This window comes from Triticum urartu, chromosome 2A, assembly GCF_056163025.1.
Source record: "Triticum urartu cultivar PI428250 chromosome 2A, HENAU_Tu73, whole genome shotgun sequence".
In the NCBI taxonomy this organism is placed as follows: Eukaryota; Viridiplantae; Streptophyta; class Magnoliopsida; order Poales; family Poaceae; genus Triticum; species Triticum urartu.
In genome coordinates, this window is record NC_141874.1 from 705,401,565 (window position 1) to 705,421,192 (window position 19,628).

The 19,628-nt window shown below is 45.9% G+C and overlaps 2 protein-coding genes across 2 annotated transcripts; one reads left to right on the forward strand and one right to left on the reverse strand.

Moving 5' to 3' along the window:
- Window positions 1-244: 244 nt before the first annotated feature.
- LOC147986980 (FBD-associated F-box protein At5g60610-like) lies at window positions 245-1,743 on the reverse strand. The gene has a single exon (XM_087540213.1). It carries the CDS (start codon window positions 1,730-1,732, stop codon window positions 245-247), a length of 1,488 nt encoding a protein of 495 aa, XP_087396339.1. The 5' UTR covers window positions 1,733-1,743.
- A 227-nt stretch (window positions 1,744-1,970) lies between these two features.
- LOC147986981 (F-box/LRR-repeat protein At1g06630-like) lies at window positions 1,971-3,621 on the forward strand. The gene has a single exon (XM_087540212.1). It carries the CDS (start codon window positions 1,982-1,984, stop codon window positions 3,545-3,547), a length of 1,566 nt encoding a protein of 521 aa, XP_087396338.1. The 5' UTR covers window positions 1,971-1,981; the 3' UTR covers window positions 3,548-3,621.
- Window positions 3,622-19,628: the final 16,007 nt, after the last annotated feature.

Genomic DNA, 19,628 nt, shown 5'->3' on the forward strand with positions numbered 1-19,628 from the left:
TGTTTCATCATCCTTCGCCCATCCATCTGCTCGACTTTGGCAACATGGATTGGGCGATAGGGACATGCGAGGATTTGTTTCTCCTGTTGCAACGCATCGCACGGGCACATTCACTAATAGAAAAAAGCAAATTTAACCAAATATTCAAGGAAATGATGGTATATTATATCCTAGTGTTACTAAAACAACCCTAACTTCCCCCTCATAATTTTACATTTTTCAAGTGCAATCACAGCTTTTGCTATCATCTATTTACAGTTACTTTGGTATGGTGATTCGACCGCCAGGATTGAAGCTCCTTTGCAACCTTACGCTTACTTTGGGAACATCCAGCCGTTAAGGTAACGGAGAATTCCTCCAAAGCCGCAGCCTTTGAAAGTAGAAACTTTGCAAGCATCTTTTCGAGTTGCAGCCCTCTGTACATCCCAATGTTAATTCTTCTCAGTTTATCATCCAAGCAGCTGATCTGCATTGGCCAGAAACCAATATCAGTCACCTGGCTACTATAGTCGACCCCATCCTCAAGGACATTGTTCTCAAGCTCGATATCTGATTCGCTATCAGACGAGTACTCCTTTGGAGTCTCAGGAGCCATAGGAAACATCGACAGCACTTCCAAGTTCTGGGTGTGACAAAGCAAGACGGCAACTGACCGGATGTCGTGATGGTCGCGCAGGCAGCACCGGAGGCCCAACCGCCTAAGATGCTCTATGCAGGGCGCCACATGTTTGACTTTGATCAAGCTGCTATAGTAAGCCATTGATGGGCGGAAGGAAAGGTGAAGGTACGCCAGTTTGGTGCACTGTTTGATGAGCTTAGTGGCAGGAGCAAATTCTGCTGGTTCTTTTCCGGAGAGGTCTTCACAGATTTCAACTGTCAGCGCCGTGACTCCGGCATGGTTTGCAAGCTTGAAGAGCGACTTGCGAGGAAGGCCGCCTTTGTAGTGCAGCGACCGGAGGCAGGAGCTGCTCAGCTTGATGCGCGTGGCATTGTGGCAGCAGATCATGGCGAAACTCCGCAGGTGGGCGCTGGCCACCGTGATTTTCGTGAGGCTCGGGCACTCCTGCAGCGTCAGGTCAGCGAGGCGTGGGCAGTTGGAGAGCAGGTGCTGCAGCAGCCCTTTGGGGTCCATGATCCTGGCGAGGCAGAGCGTCTCCAGGGATGCCATGGAGACGGTTCCGTGCACATCGAGCCTCCAGTTGACGAGGCGTAGGCGGCGAAGCGTGCGGCACCGGAATAGATGGTTCTGCGTCTTGGTATAGCCGTTCCGTTCGTAGATTTCAAAGTCCGCAGATGCCCTCTCCGAAGAGCCGTAGGGGCAGAGCCTGCGCTGGGAGAGGTGCCCGTACCTGAGCTTGACGTCGATGTCCTCGGCGCCGGAGGACACGGCGGAGCCGATCCACTGGTCGAGCAGGTCATTGGATGGGTTGAAGATGTCGAGGCGGAGGGTGCGGATGGGCGCCGAGGGGTCCTTGCCGAGGATCGCCCCCGTCACCTTGTGGGCGAAGCAGACCGGGAGGTCGAGGTCCTCCTCGCTCATATTGTTACGCCCATAATCGCCTTTGCCGGGGTCGGTGAGGTCGACGGTGGTGACGCGGGCTGGGACGTCGCGCCATCGGCGGGAGAGCGCGCTGGTGCGCACGGCCTCCTCGGACGGGAGCTGGGAGAGGATGTGCTGGATCATCTCGTCGGGGAGAGTGCTCAGCCGGTCCGCCTGCCTGCGCCGCTTCATCTTCGTCGAGGCGTCTATGGACGAGACGAGACGGGAGGCGTGCCGTGCGTGTGTGCCGAAAACCTAAGCAAACCCTCGATATTTGACGAGGAGTTTTGGAGTGGGAGGAGATTTCTGTTTAGATTTCTTTCTTTTGCATGCACGGCACCGCCTATGGAAATCCTCGATATATCGCTGCTTTGGTAGGCGTCCGCTACGGATCGATCTCCTCATTAACTTGGACAAATCTCGTCGGAACGGTGGATCGACATGGCCCCACCATCACGCAAGAAGCGGTCGTCGTCGTCGCCGTCGTCGGGGCAGCGAGATCGCATCAGCGGCCTCCCCGACAGCGTGCTGGGCCACGTCCTCTCCTACCTCCCCAACAAGGAAGCCGGCCGTGCGGCCGCGCTTGGCTGCCGGTGGCGCGACATCTTCTGCAGCGTGCACACCATCTCCTTCGAGGAGGAAGAGGGCGAGAGGGAAACCGACTGGGACACCTTGTACTACGAGGCCGAGGAGCAGAGGAGCTGCAGCGTTGAGCTGATCGACACTATCAGCGCTGCGCTCCTCCGCCGCCGCTGCCGGTATGGCAGCACGGGCACGGCCACCGGTCTCCCCGTGCCGCTGCGCAGCCTCCGCTTCGCCTTCGACCGCTACGACATTTGGGACAAGGCCGCGGTCGACCAGTGGCTCTTTGACGTGCTACGCCACGCCGAGAAGGAGCTCCACCTCGACCTGCGCTTCTTCATCGGCCCGATCTGCCCACGCGAGGACGACGATGAAAAGGGGAGCGATAATGAGGACTGGGGGTATGTCCTTCCGAGAAGGCTCTACTCCTGCACCGTCGTACGAACGCTATGCCTTGGCCATTGCAAACTGAACCTACCGGAGGCTATCAACCTGCCGTTCCTCGAAACCCTGCGTCTGACAGGTATCCTCGGTGATGACTCCGGCGAAACCATCCAAAAACTCATCTCGGGTTGTCCCTGCATTGCCGACCTGACGCTGGAAGCCAACAATAGTCTCAAAAAGGTCTTCGTTCTCGACAAATGCCTCCGAAGGTTCGCTCTCCGCTGCTGCCACGACTTGACGAAAGTAAGCATCGACGCGTCGGAGCTGAGGTCCATGGACTACAGCGGCGCCATGCCCGAGGAGTCCTTGCTATCTCTGCACGGCTCACCGGCAATATCCTCCTGCACCATCAACTTTTGCAAGGTGATGCCCACGAAGTCGGAGTTCGCCCGGTTCAGAAGGTTCCTCAAAAAGGTCTCGCCCTCAAAGCACCTGCGTCTGCACCACCGTGGTTTGGACACTCGATTCTTCGCGGTGTTCCCCTCGTTTCCTAGCCTGACGCGGCTCGAGCTACATGGCCCCATCAGAAGCAGCGACATGGTCGATGCGGTCCGGAGGATACTGGAGCAGACGCCCAACCTGGAGGTTCTGTCGCTCGACATGGATGACCTGGAGCGAAGAGAAAAGGAGGAAGAGGAGGAGGAGGAGGCCATGTACCCGGAGCGGTTCAACAGAAGAGGCGTGGATGATGATCAAGAGCAGCACCATCAGTCCTCGGATAATCTTGTGGAGCTCAGAGTTCCCAACCGGTCGAGTTTTTCCATGCGGTGCTTGCGGCGTCGAGTGAAGGAGATCAACATGGCTAGCTACCGCTGTGACGTGCAGCATAGGGAGCTGGCCAGCCTGCTGTTCCGCAACGCGCTTGTGCTTGAAAGGATGTGTGTCGCGTTTGTGAAAAAGGGGCCGTCCGAGTTGCAGGCTGAGCTCACGAAGGAGATCGAGGGCTGGCTAGTGGGCGAACCAGAAAAGAGTTTCAAGTGATTTATCCGTAGATAGATGTTTATTTTCTCTTCTTCTGGTTAATTTTCCTTTTTTGTTGTTGAGGATGTCATGTTATCTTTGGGCGAGACATCTCTTGGATTTAGTAGAAGAGCGAGAGAGAAACTCCTGCTCATGGTTTGGATTTTGAGCCATTCGGTTAACTGGAAGCCGCACATATAAGTTTTGGTTTGCTAATTCCTAGTCGCCTGAAAATTTCCTACTGGTTCTCAAAACAAAAATTGTACAGTCAATTGAGACATACGTAACATTTGGTTAAAACGATTCTACATTTTTTGCATTGGATAAACAAATTTCTTTGAGTTAATTGTATTTTCTAGTCACCGGTAAGCTGCACGTGCAGCACATGTCTCTGCAGTGGCGTGTCGGTGCGACGACTTATTTTGAGCAGTACATGTCGAGGCGGCAACCCTGAGAGCTTTGCAAGTTCGACGACATGGACCTTGTGTTGTGTAGGTTGCAACCATTGCAGGCATGTGGAATGATTCTTTTCTTCGCCGCGGGAGAATGCCTAATGATTTTTTTCCCGCAATGATGGAAAAGCGGCTTGTTCGTTAGAGCAAGTCCCCCAACTAGTGTTTGTTAGGTTGGCTTTTGTTGTGGCACTCGACATGCTATCAAGAGTGGGCTCAGTCCTGTGTATTTACAGTATTCTAGACTGGGCTTGGCCCTTTTATTTTGGTTTTCTCACTTTTTTCATGATTAACTGGACAATCTTCTGCTTAATGAATGAAACGAGAAAGCTTTTTTGCTTCGTGTTTGAATTTATTTCACAAGAGTAGACCAATGAGGATAGATGCCATCAACTAGGTAATATTCCTTGTTGCAATGGTGGCCACTGACCTCAAAGTTGACCTCCGGGGAGTGTCCTTCCGCAAGCTTTGCAAACACCGGAGACCGCTGAAGAACACTAATATCATTATGAGAACCACCCATGCCGAAGAAAGAATGCCATATCCAAAGATCTTGTGAAGCCACAGCTTCAAGACAAGAATAACAGTGGCACCTTTCACATGCCCCTTGTACTGCCCCTGTCAAGTAAGTGGACAGTTCTTCCACTTTCAGTGCATACAATCTATTCTACTAAGTATGCCCGGAAAGCCCCTCTCGGCATTGATCGCCAACAACCTCTCTGTATCAGCGACAATTGGCTCTCTGAGGTACTCCGGGCCGAACACTTCCACCACGGCTAGAGCAGAGATGGGAAATTGGGGAGTGGCCAATTCAGAAAATATCTTCGTATAGAGGTATTTTCTAGGTAATTACCGCTAGAGCAGACTAGATTGGTCTCTTTTTTTTCAGCCAAAAACATTATGCTAACCAATCAGTTGACAGATTCTCACCAACAAACTTTGCTGTACTGATATGAAAAATAAGAGTTAGAGGGGATAATTTACTCTAAGCCGTCCAAAATTTTAGTCAAAAATTGATCATCCAATTGGGGGTGGATTAACGAGCAGAAAATCCTGCTCGGCTCGGCTCGTTCGAAGCTCGTTAAGCTCGCGAACGCTCGTTAACAAATTATAATGTGTTATGATATACAGGATAAATGTGTAGGTATGGTTTTTAAGATGAAATATCGTGACTACAAAAAGAAATGCAGTAGTTTATTGCCTCATATGTCGATTAGATTGAATAGATGGGCTGATGTGCTACAAAAAGTTTGTCATGTAAAATGAAAATATGTGTTGTGTTGTTACTAATGAGCTTAATTAACGAGCTACTCATGAAACTCGTTAGTTCGTTCGTTAAGCTTAACGAGATGAAATCAATGATTGACTCTGTTCATTAAGAATCGAGCTACGAGCTTAATGAGCCGAACTATCGAGCGCTCATTAAGCTCGCGAGCTATGAGCTTTTGGTCCAGCCCTACATCCAATGGTTGTGCTATCATACCCTATCACTTATTCATTTATAGCCTTTTTCTGTACTTAATGTCACTAAATTTCTTAACTTTTCTGTATAGATAACAACATATCATACTTGATTGTCTTGCGTGCTTGCAATATGCATGTGTTTGGTTATACACTTTTCTCAAAAAGGGTGTATAATTTTAACATGATTTCTACTTGCTCATCAAACTCATAATTTTAACATGTATATATTACTATCTTTGTGCTCATCAATAATATTTGAGTAAGAAAACAAAAATATAAGAAAATTTGCTTTCCAAATGTGTTCAGAACTGAATTCATTTTGATTTTTGAATTATGTTAGTCGAACGTGATTCACATGTACTCAATTATAGTCTCGCCAGAAAACTTCTTCCTCCTATTTGGTGGTGGCGAGAGGGCGATAACGAATGCTACGGCGCAGCAGCCCCAATAACTGCACAATATCAATTAACTGCTGATCAAAGTTGAATAATGTATAGACGATCCAAAGACATCTTATATACTCTCAAAAGAATATAGTGATATATATTCATATAGAGAAGTTCCTACTGCCAGCCATTTTCATTGGAGCTGGAAATTCCTAAATATTGAGAGTGTGGATGAGAGTGCTAAAGATGCAGATAGAAAAGCCCCTATGGAACAGTTTACACGCTAGCCAGTGCAGTTTAGTCATTAGCCATCGCAACTTCGGCGATTTTGTTCATATAAGCATGAGATTGATTCCCACTAATGCAGGTTTGGAACCCCTAGAAACTCTGCCATCACTGATGTTAGTGTTTAGTTCTGTATCATGTTATGTTTCTCGCTGTTTGGTGTGTGAAGAACAAAAGTCTTATCAGAAATGTTTCTCACCGTTCGTAATGCGAAGAATATATGTTCTCTATGACTTGAGAGAATGCCCTGATTGTTAAATTGTTGTGTTTAAAAAGGTGATCCAAGACTCCCAAGTTATGAGCGTCGTACTCTGTTTCCGTTTGGCCCACTGGGCGCTGGCTGTAATGACGGCAGGACGCGAGCTGAAGTTTGAATCGGTAGTTGCTAGCAGCAAGCACTGAAGCTGTCGGGCAGAGCATCTCTACTGTGGCAAAGGGGGAAAAAAATACTACAATAAAATGCTCACTCCCTCTGTTTCCAGTAATAAGTTTATTTTTAGTTTTTTTGCATGTCAAATTAAATTATCTGAAGTTTAATCAAATTTATACAGCAATTTACCAAAATATCTGACCGTGGTTAATTCTTGTGAAATCAGAAATTTGTTTTCTTATACTTGCATAATGGGACAGATGGAGTATCTCTAATTCCAAGATAAACATCAAGAGAAATTTCCTTCAAAGACATAACATGATAAGATGTCTCCGTCCCCAAACAACAAACACATAAATAAAATACATAGTTTCCTCTCTCCTGAAAGATGGTATAGACCTTTATGAGTTCCTTCCTCCAAACATCAATGGCCACTTCCTTGCCTTGAACGGATGAACATACCCGCACTTTTTTGTTCCCTTTTCACAGAATGGTAAGGACCCCGCTGAACCCCTTCTTCCAAAGTTTAGCAAACGCCAACGCCCTACCATCACGCATGTATCCCTGTGCTGCCTTCAGAGATGGAATCAATCAGTCATGCCCCATCACCGGGCAATGATCACTGGTAGAAAAAAGGCCTGTTGTCCCGGTTCATAAGGGCCTTTTATCCCGGTTCCTGAACCGGGACTAAAGGGTCGGTACTAATGCCCTGTCCCTTTAGTCCCGGTTCAATCCAGAACCGGGACGGATGGACCTCCACGTGGCCTGTGCGCGGAGTCCAGGCAGGAGACCCTTTGGTCCCGGTTGATGGCACCAATCGGGACCAATAGGCATCCACGCGTCAGCATTTCTGTGGCTGGGATTTTTGTTTTTTTTTTTGAAAGGGGGGGGGGTTGGGGGTTTTGGGGGGTTAATTTAGGTGTTTCATATATTGTGTTAGCTAGCTATAATTAATAGAGAGAAGTGTCCTCTCTTATGTCCGTGCTTGGTCGACGCTACGTACTATACATACGTATAGAGAGGACTAGACACGCTAGCTAGCTTGTAAGCAAACGAAGGAAACAGAAGATCGTCATGAACATATATGCATACAGAGAGAAGTGATATCGACCACCTCTCCTTCTCCGAGAGATTGGTCGAACAACAAGTTCTCGTATATCTATCCGACACTACCGGCTACATATATACAATAATTATCTCTTACAAATATAATCATACGGACTCATGGTCCACATAGTATTCACCGTGTTCAGCGATCACGTGGTCAAGAAAGAATGCCGCCAATTCCTCTTGAATTGCTCGCATGCGAGCTGGTGCTAAGAGTTCATCCCGCTTCCAAAACATCTAATTTGAAGAAGGGGGTCAATACATATATATATGAATGAATGAAACTCAACACAAATGATGGTAATAAAATAAAATTGTGAATGTTGTTATTTACGTACTTCATATTGTTCGTCAGTGTAGCCCCTCTCACAGGTCGTGTGGCGGATGGACTCGCAAACATAGTATCCACAGAAATCATTCCCTTATTCCTACCACAACCACTTTACAAAAAATAGAGGTCAATCAAACTGATAAGCAAGAATGCCAAATGGTATTGATGAAACTAGCGCTTGAATCAATAGGAGATGCGCGGAACATGCTACTATAGTACTTACTTTCGGGTGTCTAAATTGCAGCTTCTTCGGGAGTCCTGGAGCTTTTTTGGAGAATTTTATCCAAACCCTGCCAGATAAAGAAAACAATTATTTGATATATCAGGAAATGAACAAAGTTGATGATATGGTGGATAATGATCGATTTAACTTACTTCTCGAGCATTTGAGTCATGTCCGCATAGTCCTGGGGATCTTTTCGTCTTGAGTCTAAGACGGTTACTAGTCCCTGCTCAAGCTTAATCTCTAGGAGAATATAGTGGTAACTGCACACACATGCATAACTCATCAATTACATTACTATAACCTTGACTAATATATAAGGGAAACCGAATACGTACAAGACAGTAACACTCACCTGAAGTTGTAAGGAAAGAGTATTATATCTTTGTTTTCATTTATTACCAACGATCGTAGCAAGTTGGCCTCGGTATCTGCGACATGAAATTTAACCTGAGTTGCATCTATGAGATATGTGTTAATGAACCCAATATCACCGACTTGTCTTTTCTTCAATTCGGCGATCTTCAATCTGCATAATATAGTGAGGATGATTATAAATACATGCAATGAAAGAGCTGAGCTATATAGAGAGACTTAATGACAGAAGTAGTACTACTTACAGACAGTAGCAGGTGACCGTTGTTTTATCGAGGGCCAATTGATTAAAAAACTGAAAGAACTCCTCAAATGGAACAGGCAATAGTTCAATTCCAACGAGGTCATGCTCCTTTTTAACTTTCACATACAAAGTACTCCTCCCCCCAGAGTCTCTGCAGATTTTCAAGTACCAATCATGCAATCTTCGCATCATCGTTGATAGAGATCTTTCATCTTTGACGAGAGGCTTCCCGTACTCGTATCTTTGTATCTGCACCTCCATGAAATCATAATGTACATCATCGGGCAGGTAATCGCCAAGATTGGTATAACCGGGCACCATCCTCGGATCATTAGCGACGTTGTCGCTAGGCACCTTGAGCGGGGGGCACGATTGCTTCGCTTGTTCGCCGAGCTGGGCAATTTGTTTCCCAGCTCGTCGTTCTTTCAGCCTTTGATCACTGACAGTACTTCCCGACTGCTCCGCTTCGGCAAATTCCTTTCCAATAATGCGCTCATAGTTTCCTTTCGGCGGAGACTTGGGTGGTTTTGTCAGGGCAGCCAGAGTGCGCTTTGCTTTCACCGGATCTACCTTCTCCTCCGGAGGTGGATGTTTCTTTGCTTTCACCCCTTCAAAGTAGTTCCTCACTTCTTCTCGTGCGATCTCGGCGTTCTCCTCCGGGGTCCTCTCGTATGGTAACTTCTCTGGAGTCTTCAGAGAAGGACCGAATTTGTATTTCCTCCCGCCTCTGGCTGTACTGCTAGACGCCGGCAGAGCAGACGGAGCGGTTGTCTTCTTTACTTGCTTACGAGGCGGAGGAGAAGGACTACGACGCGCCGGAGCAACCGGAGCGGCGGCAGGTCTCTTCTGCCCTTGCTGACGAGGCGGAGAAGGAGGAGGCTGGCTGCTCGGGCGCGTCGGCGCAGGCGGAGAAGGAGGTGGAGTGCCGCCACGCGCCGGAGAAGGAGCCGGTCGAGTGCCTTGATCGTCACTCGCCGGAGGAGGAGGCGGTGGAGGAGGCGGAGTGCCCTGACTCGCCGGAGGAGGAGGCGGAGTGCCCTGACTCGCCGGAGGAGGAGGCGATGGAGGAGGCGGAGTGCCCTGACTTGCCGGAGGAGGAGGCGGAGTGCCCTGACTTGCCGGAGGAGGAGGAGGAGGCGGAGGCGTCCAGTTCGGAAGGTTGATGAGCTCCTTCCGCCATAGGCATGGAGTCTTCAGAGCAGACCCCAGCCTAGTCTCCCCTTTATCGGTAGGGTGGTCAAGCTGGAGGTCCTCAAATCCCTCCGTTATTTCATCCACCATCACCCTAGCATATCCTTCTGGAATCGGCCGGCAGTGAAAAGTTGCGCCGGGTTCAGTAGGATAAACAGAGCCAACAGCCGCCTTGACCTTCAAATTCATCCATTGCGTCATAAGGTGGCAATTTTGAGACTCCGTGATAGCATCCACGGGATAGCTGGCAGGAGCCGTCAAGGCATGCTCCGGCTGAAGCAGCTCGGTGGAAGCCACGCTGCTTCTCCGCTGAGATGGCGGGGTAGCTTCGGGGGAAGCTTCGGCAGTTCGTTTGCTGGGATTTGCTTCTCGTTCCTCTATCGCTTGTACCCTTGCTTGCAGCGCCTGCATTTGGGTCTGCTGCACTTTTTTCCTCCTCTCGTGGCTTTTGTGCCTGCGTCCGGAAACCCAACCTTCCACGGAATGGAGCCTGGCGTGCCTCGTGTCCGTCCAGGGTGCTCAGGATTCCCAAGGGCCATTGTGAGCTCGTCGTTCTCTCTGTCTGGAAAGAACGTCCCTTGCTGCGCTGCTTCGATATAGTGCTTAAGCCTCTTGACTGGTATTTCCATTTGCTCGTCGTCCAAATGCACTTTCCTGATACAGGGTCCAAGGTTCCGCCAGCCCCGAAGAACCAAGTCCGGCAACGGTCTGGTCAGTTAATTGTCTCTGGTTCGATCCCTTTATCAACCAGATCATTCTCAGTCTTGGCCCACTTAGGCCGGGCTACGAGGTAGCCACCTGACCCCGTGCGATGGTGATGCTTCTTCTTTGTAGCATTTTGCTTGTTTGTCGCCAACATCTTCTTACTCTTTTCTGATGTCTTGTGGGCCACAAATGCGGGCCAGTGATCTCTGATCTTCTCATATCTGCCCTTGAATTCTGGTGTCTCTTTATTTTCGACAAACTTATTCAGCTCTTTCTTCCACCTCCTGAATAGTTCTGCCATCCTCTTAAGAGCAAAAGACTTGATTAATTGCTCTTTAACTGGCTTCTCCGGATCATCCTCTGGCGGTAGGGTGAAATTTGACTTCAGCTCAGTCCAAAGATCATTTTTCTGCATATCATTGACATAAGACACCTCAGGGTCTTCTGTAGCCGGCTTTAACCATTGCTGGATGCTGATCGGGATCTTGTCCCTAACCAAAACCCCGCACTGGGCAACAAATGCGCTCTTTGTCCGGAGGGGTTCAATCGGTTGGCCATCGGGCGCGATTGCTATGATCTCAAACTTTTCATCCGAGCTCAACTTTTTACTCGGGCCTCGTCTCTTTACCGAAGTTGTGCTCGATCCGGAGGGCTAGAAAAAAGAACAAAGACTTAATCAATATGTGTACATACCAAAACAATGAATGCATCAATTAGCTAGTCAGCAGAAGCTTAACTAATATATATACGTGGCCGGACTCGGTTCGGTCACCGGAGACGTCATCACGGTCTCCTTCTTGCACCAGCATTGGGTCACCGGAGCCGTCCTCACGGTCTCCTTCTTGCACCGGCATACGGTCACCGGAGCCATCATAATCATAGCCAGCTGCTTCTAGACCATCGGTGTCGTTGAGAAACAACGAGAAGGCGGCATTACTTCCTCGTGCGATTATGTCCCCCAACAACTCTTCTTGTACTTCGTCTCGGGCGGTGTCCATAGTTTCTACAAATATTGACAAGATGGCAATTATTATTCAAACATGACAGATGGATATATTAGTGGCAAACGTAGAACTAATATTAATTAGTGGCCTCGACGCTACTTCTCTAGGGTTTGGGGTGGCCTCGACGCTGCTTCTCTAGGGTTTGGGGTGGCCTCGACAACGCTTCAAGGATAAAAAAAGAAGAGGAAGATGAAAAAAAGAGGAGAAGAAAGAATAGAGGAGTAAGAACTCCTATATTCTTTCTTCTCCTCTTTTTTTCTTCTTCTTCCTCTTTTTTTTATCGGGAACGAGGGTCGTCGAGGGTCATCGAGCGATAGAGGAAACCCTAAATAGCAAGTATCGTGGGTGTGAGATACATGTGGCCGTCGGTGTCAGACACTACATCCACGTCCCACAAGTGACGTGGGCGTCGAAGCCCGCGTCACTTGTGGGACGTGGATGTAGTGTCCGACACCGACAGCCACATGTATCTCACATCGACAATACTTGCTATTTAGGGTTTCCTCTACCGCTCGGCGACCCTGACCCTCAACGACCCTCGTTCCCGATAAAATAAAGAGGAAGAAGAAGAAAAGAGAAGAAGAAATCTTTCTTCTCCTCTTTTTTTTCTTCTTCTTCCTCTTTTTTTTCTTTTCTTCTTCTTCCTCTTTATTTTATCGGGAACAAGGGTCGCCGAACGGTAGAGGAAACCCTAAATAGCAAGTATCGTGGGTGTGAGATACATGTGGCCGTCGGTGTCGGACTACATCCACGTCCCACAAGTGACGCGGGCTTCGAGTTTCCTCTACCGCTCGGCGACCCTCGACGACCCTCGTTCCCGATAAAAAAAGAGGAAGAAGAAGAAAAAAAAGAGGAGAAGAAAGTTTCTTCTCCTCTTTTTTTCTTCTTCCTCTTCTTTTTTTATCCTCTTCTTCCTCTCATGTTCGACGACCCTCGACCCCTCGGCGACCCTAGACCCCCTCTCGACCCCCTCATGTCGAAGTTATCGGGTAGGGGGCATATCGACAATGACATACCCAATACATACATACATACATATCACATGCATCCATACATATATGAACAAAATTAATATCTACTAATTAACAACCTAAATAAAAAAACTAATACATATAGGAAGAATAAGAAAAAAGAAGAGAAGAAAGAATAGAGGAGAAGACTTCCTCTTCTTCCTCTCCTCTTCTTCTCCCTCTTCTTCCCCTTCTTCCTCGCCTCTCTCATGAATGTCCGATGTTCTCGACCCTTGACCCCCTAAACTAGTTCTCAATCCTCAACCCCCTAAACTAGTTCTCGACCCCCCTCATGTCGAAGTTATCAGGGAGGGGGTATATCGACCCCCCCTCATGTCGAAGTTATCGGGGAGGGTTATATCGACCCCCCCTCCTGTCGAAGTTAACGGGGAGGGGGTATATCGACAATGACATACATACATGGAAAAAAATGCTATCCATCTATACATACATAGCCACATACATATATACATGGAAATAATGCTATGAAAAAAATATGAACAAAAAAAATAATATTATCGGGGAGGGGGTATATCGACCCTCCTCGTGTTGAAGTTATCGGGAGGGGGTATATCGACCCCCCCACGTGTCGAAGAAAAAAAAGAAGAAGAAAAGAGTAGAAGAAGAAAGGAATAGAGGAGAAAAGAGAAAATAGAATATATATATTCTATTTTTCTCTTCTTCTCCTCTATTCCTTTCTTCTTCTCCTCTTCTTTTTCTTCTTTTTTCTTCTTCTTATTTATTTCTCCTCGTCTTCCTCTCCCCTCTTCTTCTCCTTTCTTGCCTAATTCATTGTTCATATGAATATACAAACATTTGCATATTTACAATAATTAATATCACCAAAAAAATCTATGAACAGAAAAAAATCCTAATTTTTCTAAAAAACTATCTTTTGCATATATACATGAACATATATATACACAGAGAATATATATACATATATATAAAAAAACAAGCATATATAAGAAAAAAAGCATATATATGAAAAAAATGGTAGCTAGGGAGGGCGCCGGCCGGACCAGGAGGACCGTGGGTTCGGCGGCGAGGATGGCGACGGGGCAGTGGGTGCGCGCTCGGGGTAGGGGGCGCGGGCGACGGCGACGGCGGGCCGGGGCGGCGCGCGTCAGGGAAGGGGACGACGCGGGCGACGGCGGGGGCGGGCCGGGGCGGCGCGTGTCGGGGCAGGGGCGCGGGCGACGGCGATGACGGGGGCGGGCCGGGGTGGGCGGCGTCGGGGCAGCCTGGCGGCGTCGGCGGCGTCGGGGGCGGCAACTGCAAGATGAGAGTGAAAATTTCCTAAGTGTGGGCTTATATAGCAGAGCCTTTAGTCCCGGTTCGTAGCAGCAACCGAGACTAAAGGTGGGCATTAGTCCCGGTTGGGGCCACCAACCGGGACCAAAGGCCTCTTTTCAGCAGCCCAAAGGGCGGGAAGCGGCGGCCTTTGGTCTCGGTTGGTAGCACTAACCGGGACTAAAGGGGGGCATTGGTCACGGTTTGTGCCACGAACCGTGACCAATGCCCCCTTTAGTCCCGGTTGCTGGCACCAACCGGGACCAAAGGCCTTGTGCTGCTGCGGCGTCGAAAGTTTAGTCCCACCTCGCTAGTTGAGAGGGGTGCGCAGTGGTTTATAAGCCCCACTGCCGCCCCCCTCTCGAGCTTCTCTCCATTGCAGGCTTACGGGCCTAATTGTCACTGCTATGCATGTGGGCCTACTAGGCCTCCTGCGGGCCTGAATCCTTGCCCTTGGATGGGTTTCTAGTCGTATTCAGGCCGTGGGGGCCCAGTAGGTGGCACATTTTTTGGTTTTTTGTTGCTTTATTTATTTTATTTTCTTTTGTTTTTTGCTTCATTTTTTAATTCTTTATGCTTTTAGTTTTAGAAAAATTATAAACTTTTTAATTCTTTTATTTTATTTTAATTCTTTTATTTTGTTTCTACTTACAACAAAATACTTATTGTTGCTATTTTTTCCAGTTTTTTTGTTTTGTTTTCTGCATTATTTATTTTCTTTTGTTTTTTGCTTTATTTTTTTATTCTTTTTTGCTTTTAGTTTTAGAAAAATTATAAACTTTCTGTTAGTGCCATTATTTTTCAAATTTGAAAACACTTTTTTAGTTTTTTTGTTTTCTTTGTTGCTTTATTTATTTTATTTTGTGATTAACTTTACTATAAAAATATTTTTTTCTAGTTTATTTGATTTGTTTTTTGCATTATTTATTTTCTTTTATTTTTTGCTTTAATTTTTAATTCTGTTTGCTTTTTGTTAGTGTCATTAGTTTTAGAAAAATTATAAACTTTATGTTAGTGCCATTAGTTTTCAAATTTGAATAGTTAAAATTTCAATTCTTTGAAATTTGTGTGAATCACAAGTTTGTGATTAACTTACTAAAAAAATGAGAATAAATGCGCTTATAGAGAAAATTCAACCTAAATTCATAGTAAATTTCTATGAATTTCAGAGAAATTCACTCTGAATTTAGGTTAAACTTTTCTCTATTAGGACATCTATTTTCACTTTGAGAGGAGCTCAACAAGGCAGAGAGGGAAGGGCTTATAAACCGGTGTGAGCCCCCTTCGGTTGGCGAGGTGGGACTAAACTCTGCCCGCAACGAGGACAAACCCTTTAGTCTTCGGTTGGCCAAGGACTATTTGGTAATTTTAGGTTATTTTTAATATATGTTCTAATCAAAAACAAATTTTGTTATTTTTTTGCTATTAAATTCTTTTTTCTATTAATGTGTTGAACAAAAAATACTTTCTGAATTTAAGTTGCATAAATTTTATATAAGTTTAGTTTCAAAAATACTAGAGGTTTATAAAAACTTTTTAGTTGATTCCTTTTGCTTTTTTGAGCTATAAGACCCTGAAATTGAAAAGCATTTCAAATGAACTCCGAAAAGGTTGAAAGTTGGCATGGTATCATCATTTCACCCACATAGCATGTGCAACAAAGTTGAGATGGTTACGGCAAAAACTGGATGCACTTCGTGTACAAAACGGACAATCTCTTTCGAAGTATCAGGGTTTCGGACGAAAGATCATATGTTACAAAGGGATTTCATTTTCTTGAACTTATTTGAACTCCATATTTTTCTGTGTTCAAAATGCACCATTCAAAGACATATCATCAATTTTCAACCCTTACTGACTTCATTTGTTATTTTCATGCATTTACTGATTTTTTTTGAGCTATAAGACCCTGAAATTGAAAAGCATTTCAAATGAACTCCGAAAAGGTTGAAAGTTGGCATGGTATCATCATTTCACCCACATAGCATGTGCAAAAAAGTTGAGATGGTAACGGCAAAAACTGGATGCACTTCGTGTACAAAATGGACAATCTCTTTCGAAGTATCAAGGTTTCGGACGAAATATCATCTGTTACAAAGGGATTTCATTTTCTTGAACTTATTTGAACTCCATATTTTTTCTGTGTTCAAAATGCACCATTCAAAGCCACATCATCAATTTTCAACCCTTTCTGACTTCATTTGTTATTTTTCATACATTTACTGATTTTTTTGAGCTATAAGACCCTGAAATTGAAAAGCATTTCAAATGAACTCCGAAAAGGTTGAAAGTTGGCATGGTATCATCATTTCACCCACATAGCATGTGCAACAAAGTTGAGATGGTTACGGAAAAAACTGGATGCACTTCGTGTACAAAACAGACAATCTCTTTCGAAGTATCAGGGTTTCGGACGAAAGATCATCTGTTACAAAGGGATTTCATTTTCTTGAACTTATTTGAACTCCATATTTTTTCTGTGTTCAAAATGCACCATTCAAAGCCACATCATCAATTTTCAACCCTTTCTGACTTTATTTGTTATTTTTCATGCATTTACTGATTTTTTTGAGCTATAAGACCCTGAAATTGAAAAGCATTTCAAATGAACTCCGAAAAGGTTGAAAGTTGGCATGGTATCATCATTTCACCCACATAGCATGTGCAACAAAGTTGAGATGGTTACGGCAAAAACTGGATGCACTTCGTGTACAAATCGGACAATCTCTTTCGAAGTATCAGGGTTTCAGACGAAAGATCATCTCTTACAAAGTTGGCATGGTATCATCATAATAGTTGCGGGAGAAAGTCTTCACTTTTTCTTCGCTTGTGTCATTTGCTTATTGCGCCGTAACCATGGATAATCTTCATCGTTTATCAGGATGCTTGGGTCAGCCTTGACATTGAAGGGAGGAATTTCATGAAACTTTTCATAATCTTCGGACATGTCTGTCTTGCAGTCCACTCCCAGGATGTCCCTTTTTCCTGAAAGAACTATGTGGCGCTTTGGCTCATCGTATGATGTATTCGCTTCCTTATCTTTTCTTTTTCTCGGTTTGGTAGACATGTCCTTCACATAGATAACCTGTGCCACATCATTGGCTAGGACGAACGGTTCATCAGTGTACCCAAGATTTTTCAGATCCACTGTTGTCATTCCGTACTGTGGGTCTACCTGTACCCCGCCGCCTGACAGATTGACCCATTTGCACTTAAACAAAGGGACCTTAAAATCAGGTCCGTAGTCAAGTTCCCATATGTCCACTATGTAACCATAATATGTGTCCTTTCCGCTCTCGGTTGCTGCATCAAAGCGGACACCACTGTTTTGGTTGGTGCTCTTTTGATCTTGGGCGATCGTGTAAAATGTATTCCCATTTATCTCGTATCCTTTGTAAGTCAATACAGTCAAAGATGGTCCCCTGGACAACAAGTACAACTCATCACAAACAGTGTTGTCACCTCTGAGACGTGTTTCCAACCAACTGCTGAAAGTCCTGATGTGTTCACATGTAATCCAGTCGTCGCACTGCTCCGGGTGTTTGGAGCACGGACTGTTCTTGTGTTCATCGACATACGGGGTCACCAAGGTAGAGCTCTGTAGAACTGTGTAGTGTGCTTGAGACCAAGAATATCCGTCCCTGCATATTATTGAGTCACTTCCAAGAGTGCCTTTTCCAGTCAGTCTCCCCTCATACCGCAATTTAGGGAGACCTATCTTCTTAAGGCCAGGAATGAAGTCAACACAAAACCCGATAACATCCTCTGTTTGATGGCCCATGGAGATGCTTCCTTCTGGCCTAGCACGGTTACGGACATATTTCTTTGGGACTCCCATGAACCTGTCAAAGGGGAACATATTGTGTAGAAATACGGGCCCCAGGATGACAATCTCGTCGACTAGATGAACTAGGACGTGCGTCATGATATTGAAGAAGGATGGTGGGAACACCAACTCGAAACTGACAAGACATTGCGCCACATCACTCCTTAGCCTTGGTACGATTTCTGGATCGATCACCTTCTGAGAGATTGCATTGAGGAATGCACATAGCTTCACAATGGCTAATTGGACGTTTTCCGGTAGAAGCCCCCTCAATGCAACCGGAAGCAGTTGCGTCATAATCACGTGGCAGTCATGAGACTTTAGGTTCTGAAACTTTTTCTCTGTCATATTTATTATTCCCTTTATATTCGACGAGAAGCCAATCGTGACCTTCATACTGAGCAGGCATTCAAAGAAGATTTCTTTCTCTTCTTTCGTAAGAGCGTAGCTGGCAGGACCTTTATACTGCTTCGGAGGCATGCCGTCTTTTTCGTGCAAACGTTGCAGGTCCTCCCGTGCCTCAGGTGTATCTTTTGTCTTTCCATACACGCCCAAGAAGCCTAGCAGGTTCACGCAAAGGTTCTTCGTCACGTGCATCACGTCGATTGAAGAGCGGACCTCTGGGTCTTTCCAGTAGGGTAGGTCCCAAAATATAGATTTCTTCTTCCACATGGGTGTGTGTCCCTCAGCGTCATTCGGAACAGCTAGTCCACCGGGTCCCTTTCCAAAGATTACGTGTAAATCATTGACCATAGCAAGTACGTGATCACCGGTACGCATGGCGGGCTTCTTCCGGTGATCTGCCTCGCCTTTGAAATGCTTGCCTTTCTTTCGACATTGATGGTTGGTCGGAAGAAATCGACGATGGCCCAGGTACACATTCTTCCTGCATTTGTCCAGGTATATACTTTCAGTGTCATCTAAACAGTGCATGCATGCGTGGTATCCTTTGTTTGTCTGTCCTGAAAGGGTACTGAGAGCGGGCCAATCATTGATGGTCACGAACAGCAACGCCTTAAGGTTAAATTCCTCCTGTCTGTGCTCATCCCACATACGTACACCGTTTCCATTCCACAGTTGTAAAAGTTCTTCAACTAATGGCCTTAGGTACACATCAATGTCGTTGCCGGGTTGCTTTGGGCCTTGGATGAGAACTGGCATCATAATGAACTTCCGCTTCATGCACATCCAAGGAGGAAGGTTATACATACATAGAGTCACGGGCCAGGTGCTGTGATTGCTGCTCTGCTCCCCGAAAGGATTAATGCCATCCGCGCTTAAAGCAAACCATACATTCCTTGGGTCCTTTGCAAACTCATCCCAGTACTTTCTCTCGATTTTTCTCCACTGCGACCCGTCAGCGGGTGCTCTCAACTCCCATCTTTCTTTCGGTTCTCACTGTGCCATCGCATCAACTTGGCATGCTCTTCGTTTCTGAACAGACGTTTCAACCGTGGTATTATAGGAGAATACCACATCACCTTCGCAAGAACCCTCTTCCTAGGGGGCTCGCCGTCAACATCACCAGGGTCATCTCGTCTGATCTTATTGAAGGAAATATGCCCTAGAGGCAATAATAAAGTTATTATTTATTTCCTTATATCATGATAAAAGTTTATTATTCATGCTAGAATTGTATTGACCGGAAACATAATACATGTGTGAATACATAGACAAACAGAGTGTCACTAGTATGCCTCTACTTGACTAGCTCGTTAATCAAAGATGGTTATGTTTCCTAACCATGGACAAAGAGTTGTCATTTGATTAACGGGATCACATAATTAGTTGAATGATCTGATTGACATTACCCATTTCATTAGCTTAGCACCCGAT

Excerpts from the sequence above, each read along its gene's own strand:
- LOC147986980 (XM_087540213.1), bottom strand. The coding sequence starts at position 1,732 with ATGAAGCGGCGCAGGCAGGCGGACCGGCTGAGCACTCTCCCCGACGAG.
- LOC147986981 (XM_087540212.1), top strand. The coding sequence starts at position 1,982 with ATGGCCCCACCATCACGCAAGAAGCGGTCGTCGTCGTCGCCGTCGTCG.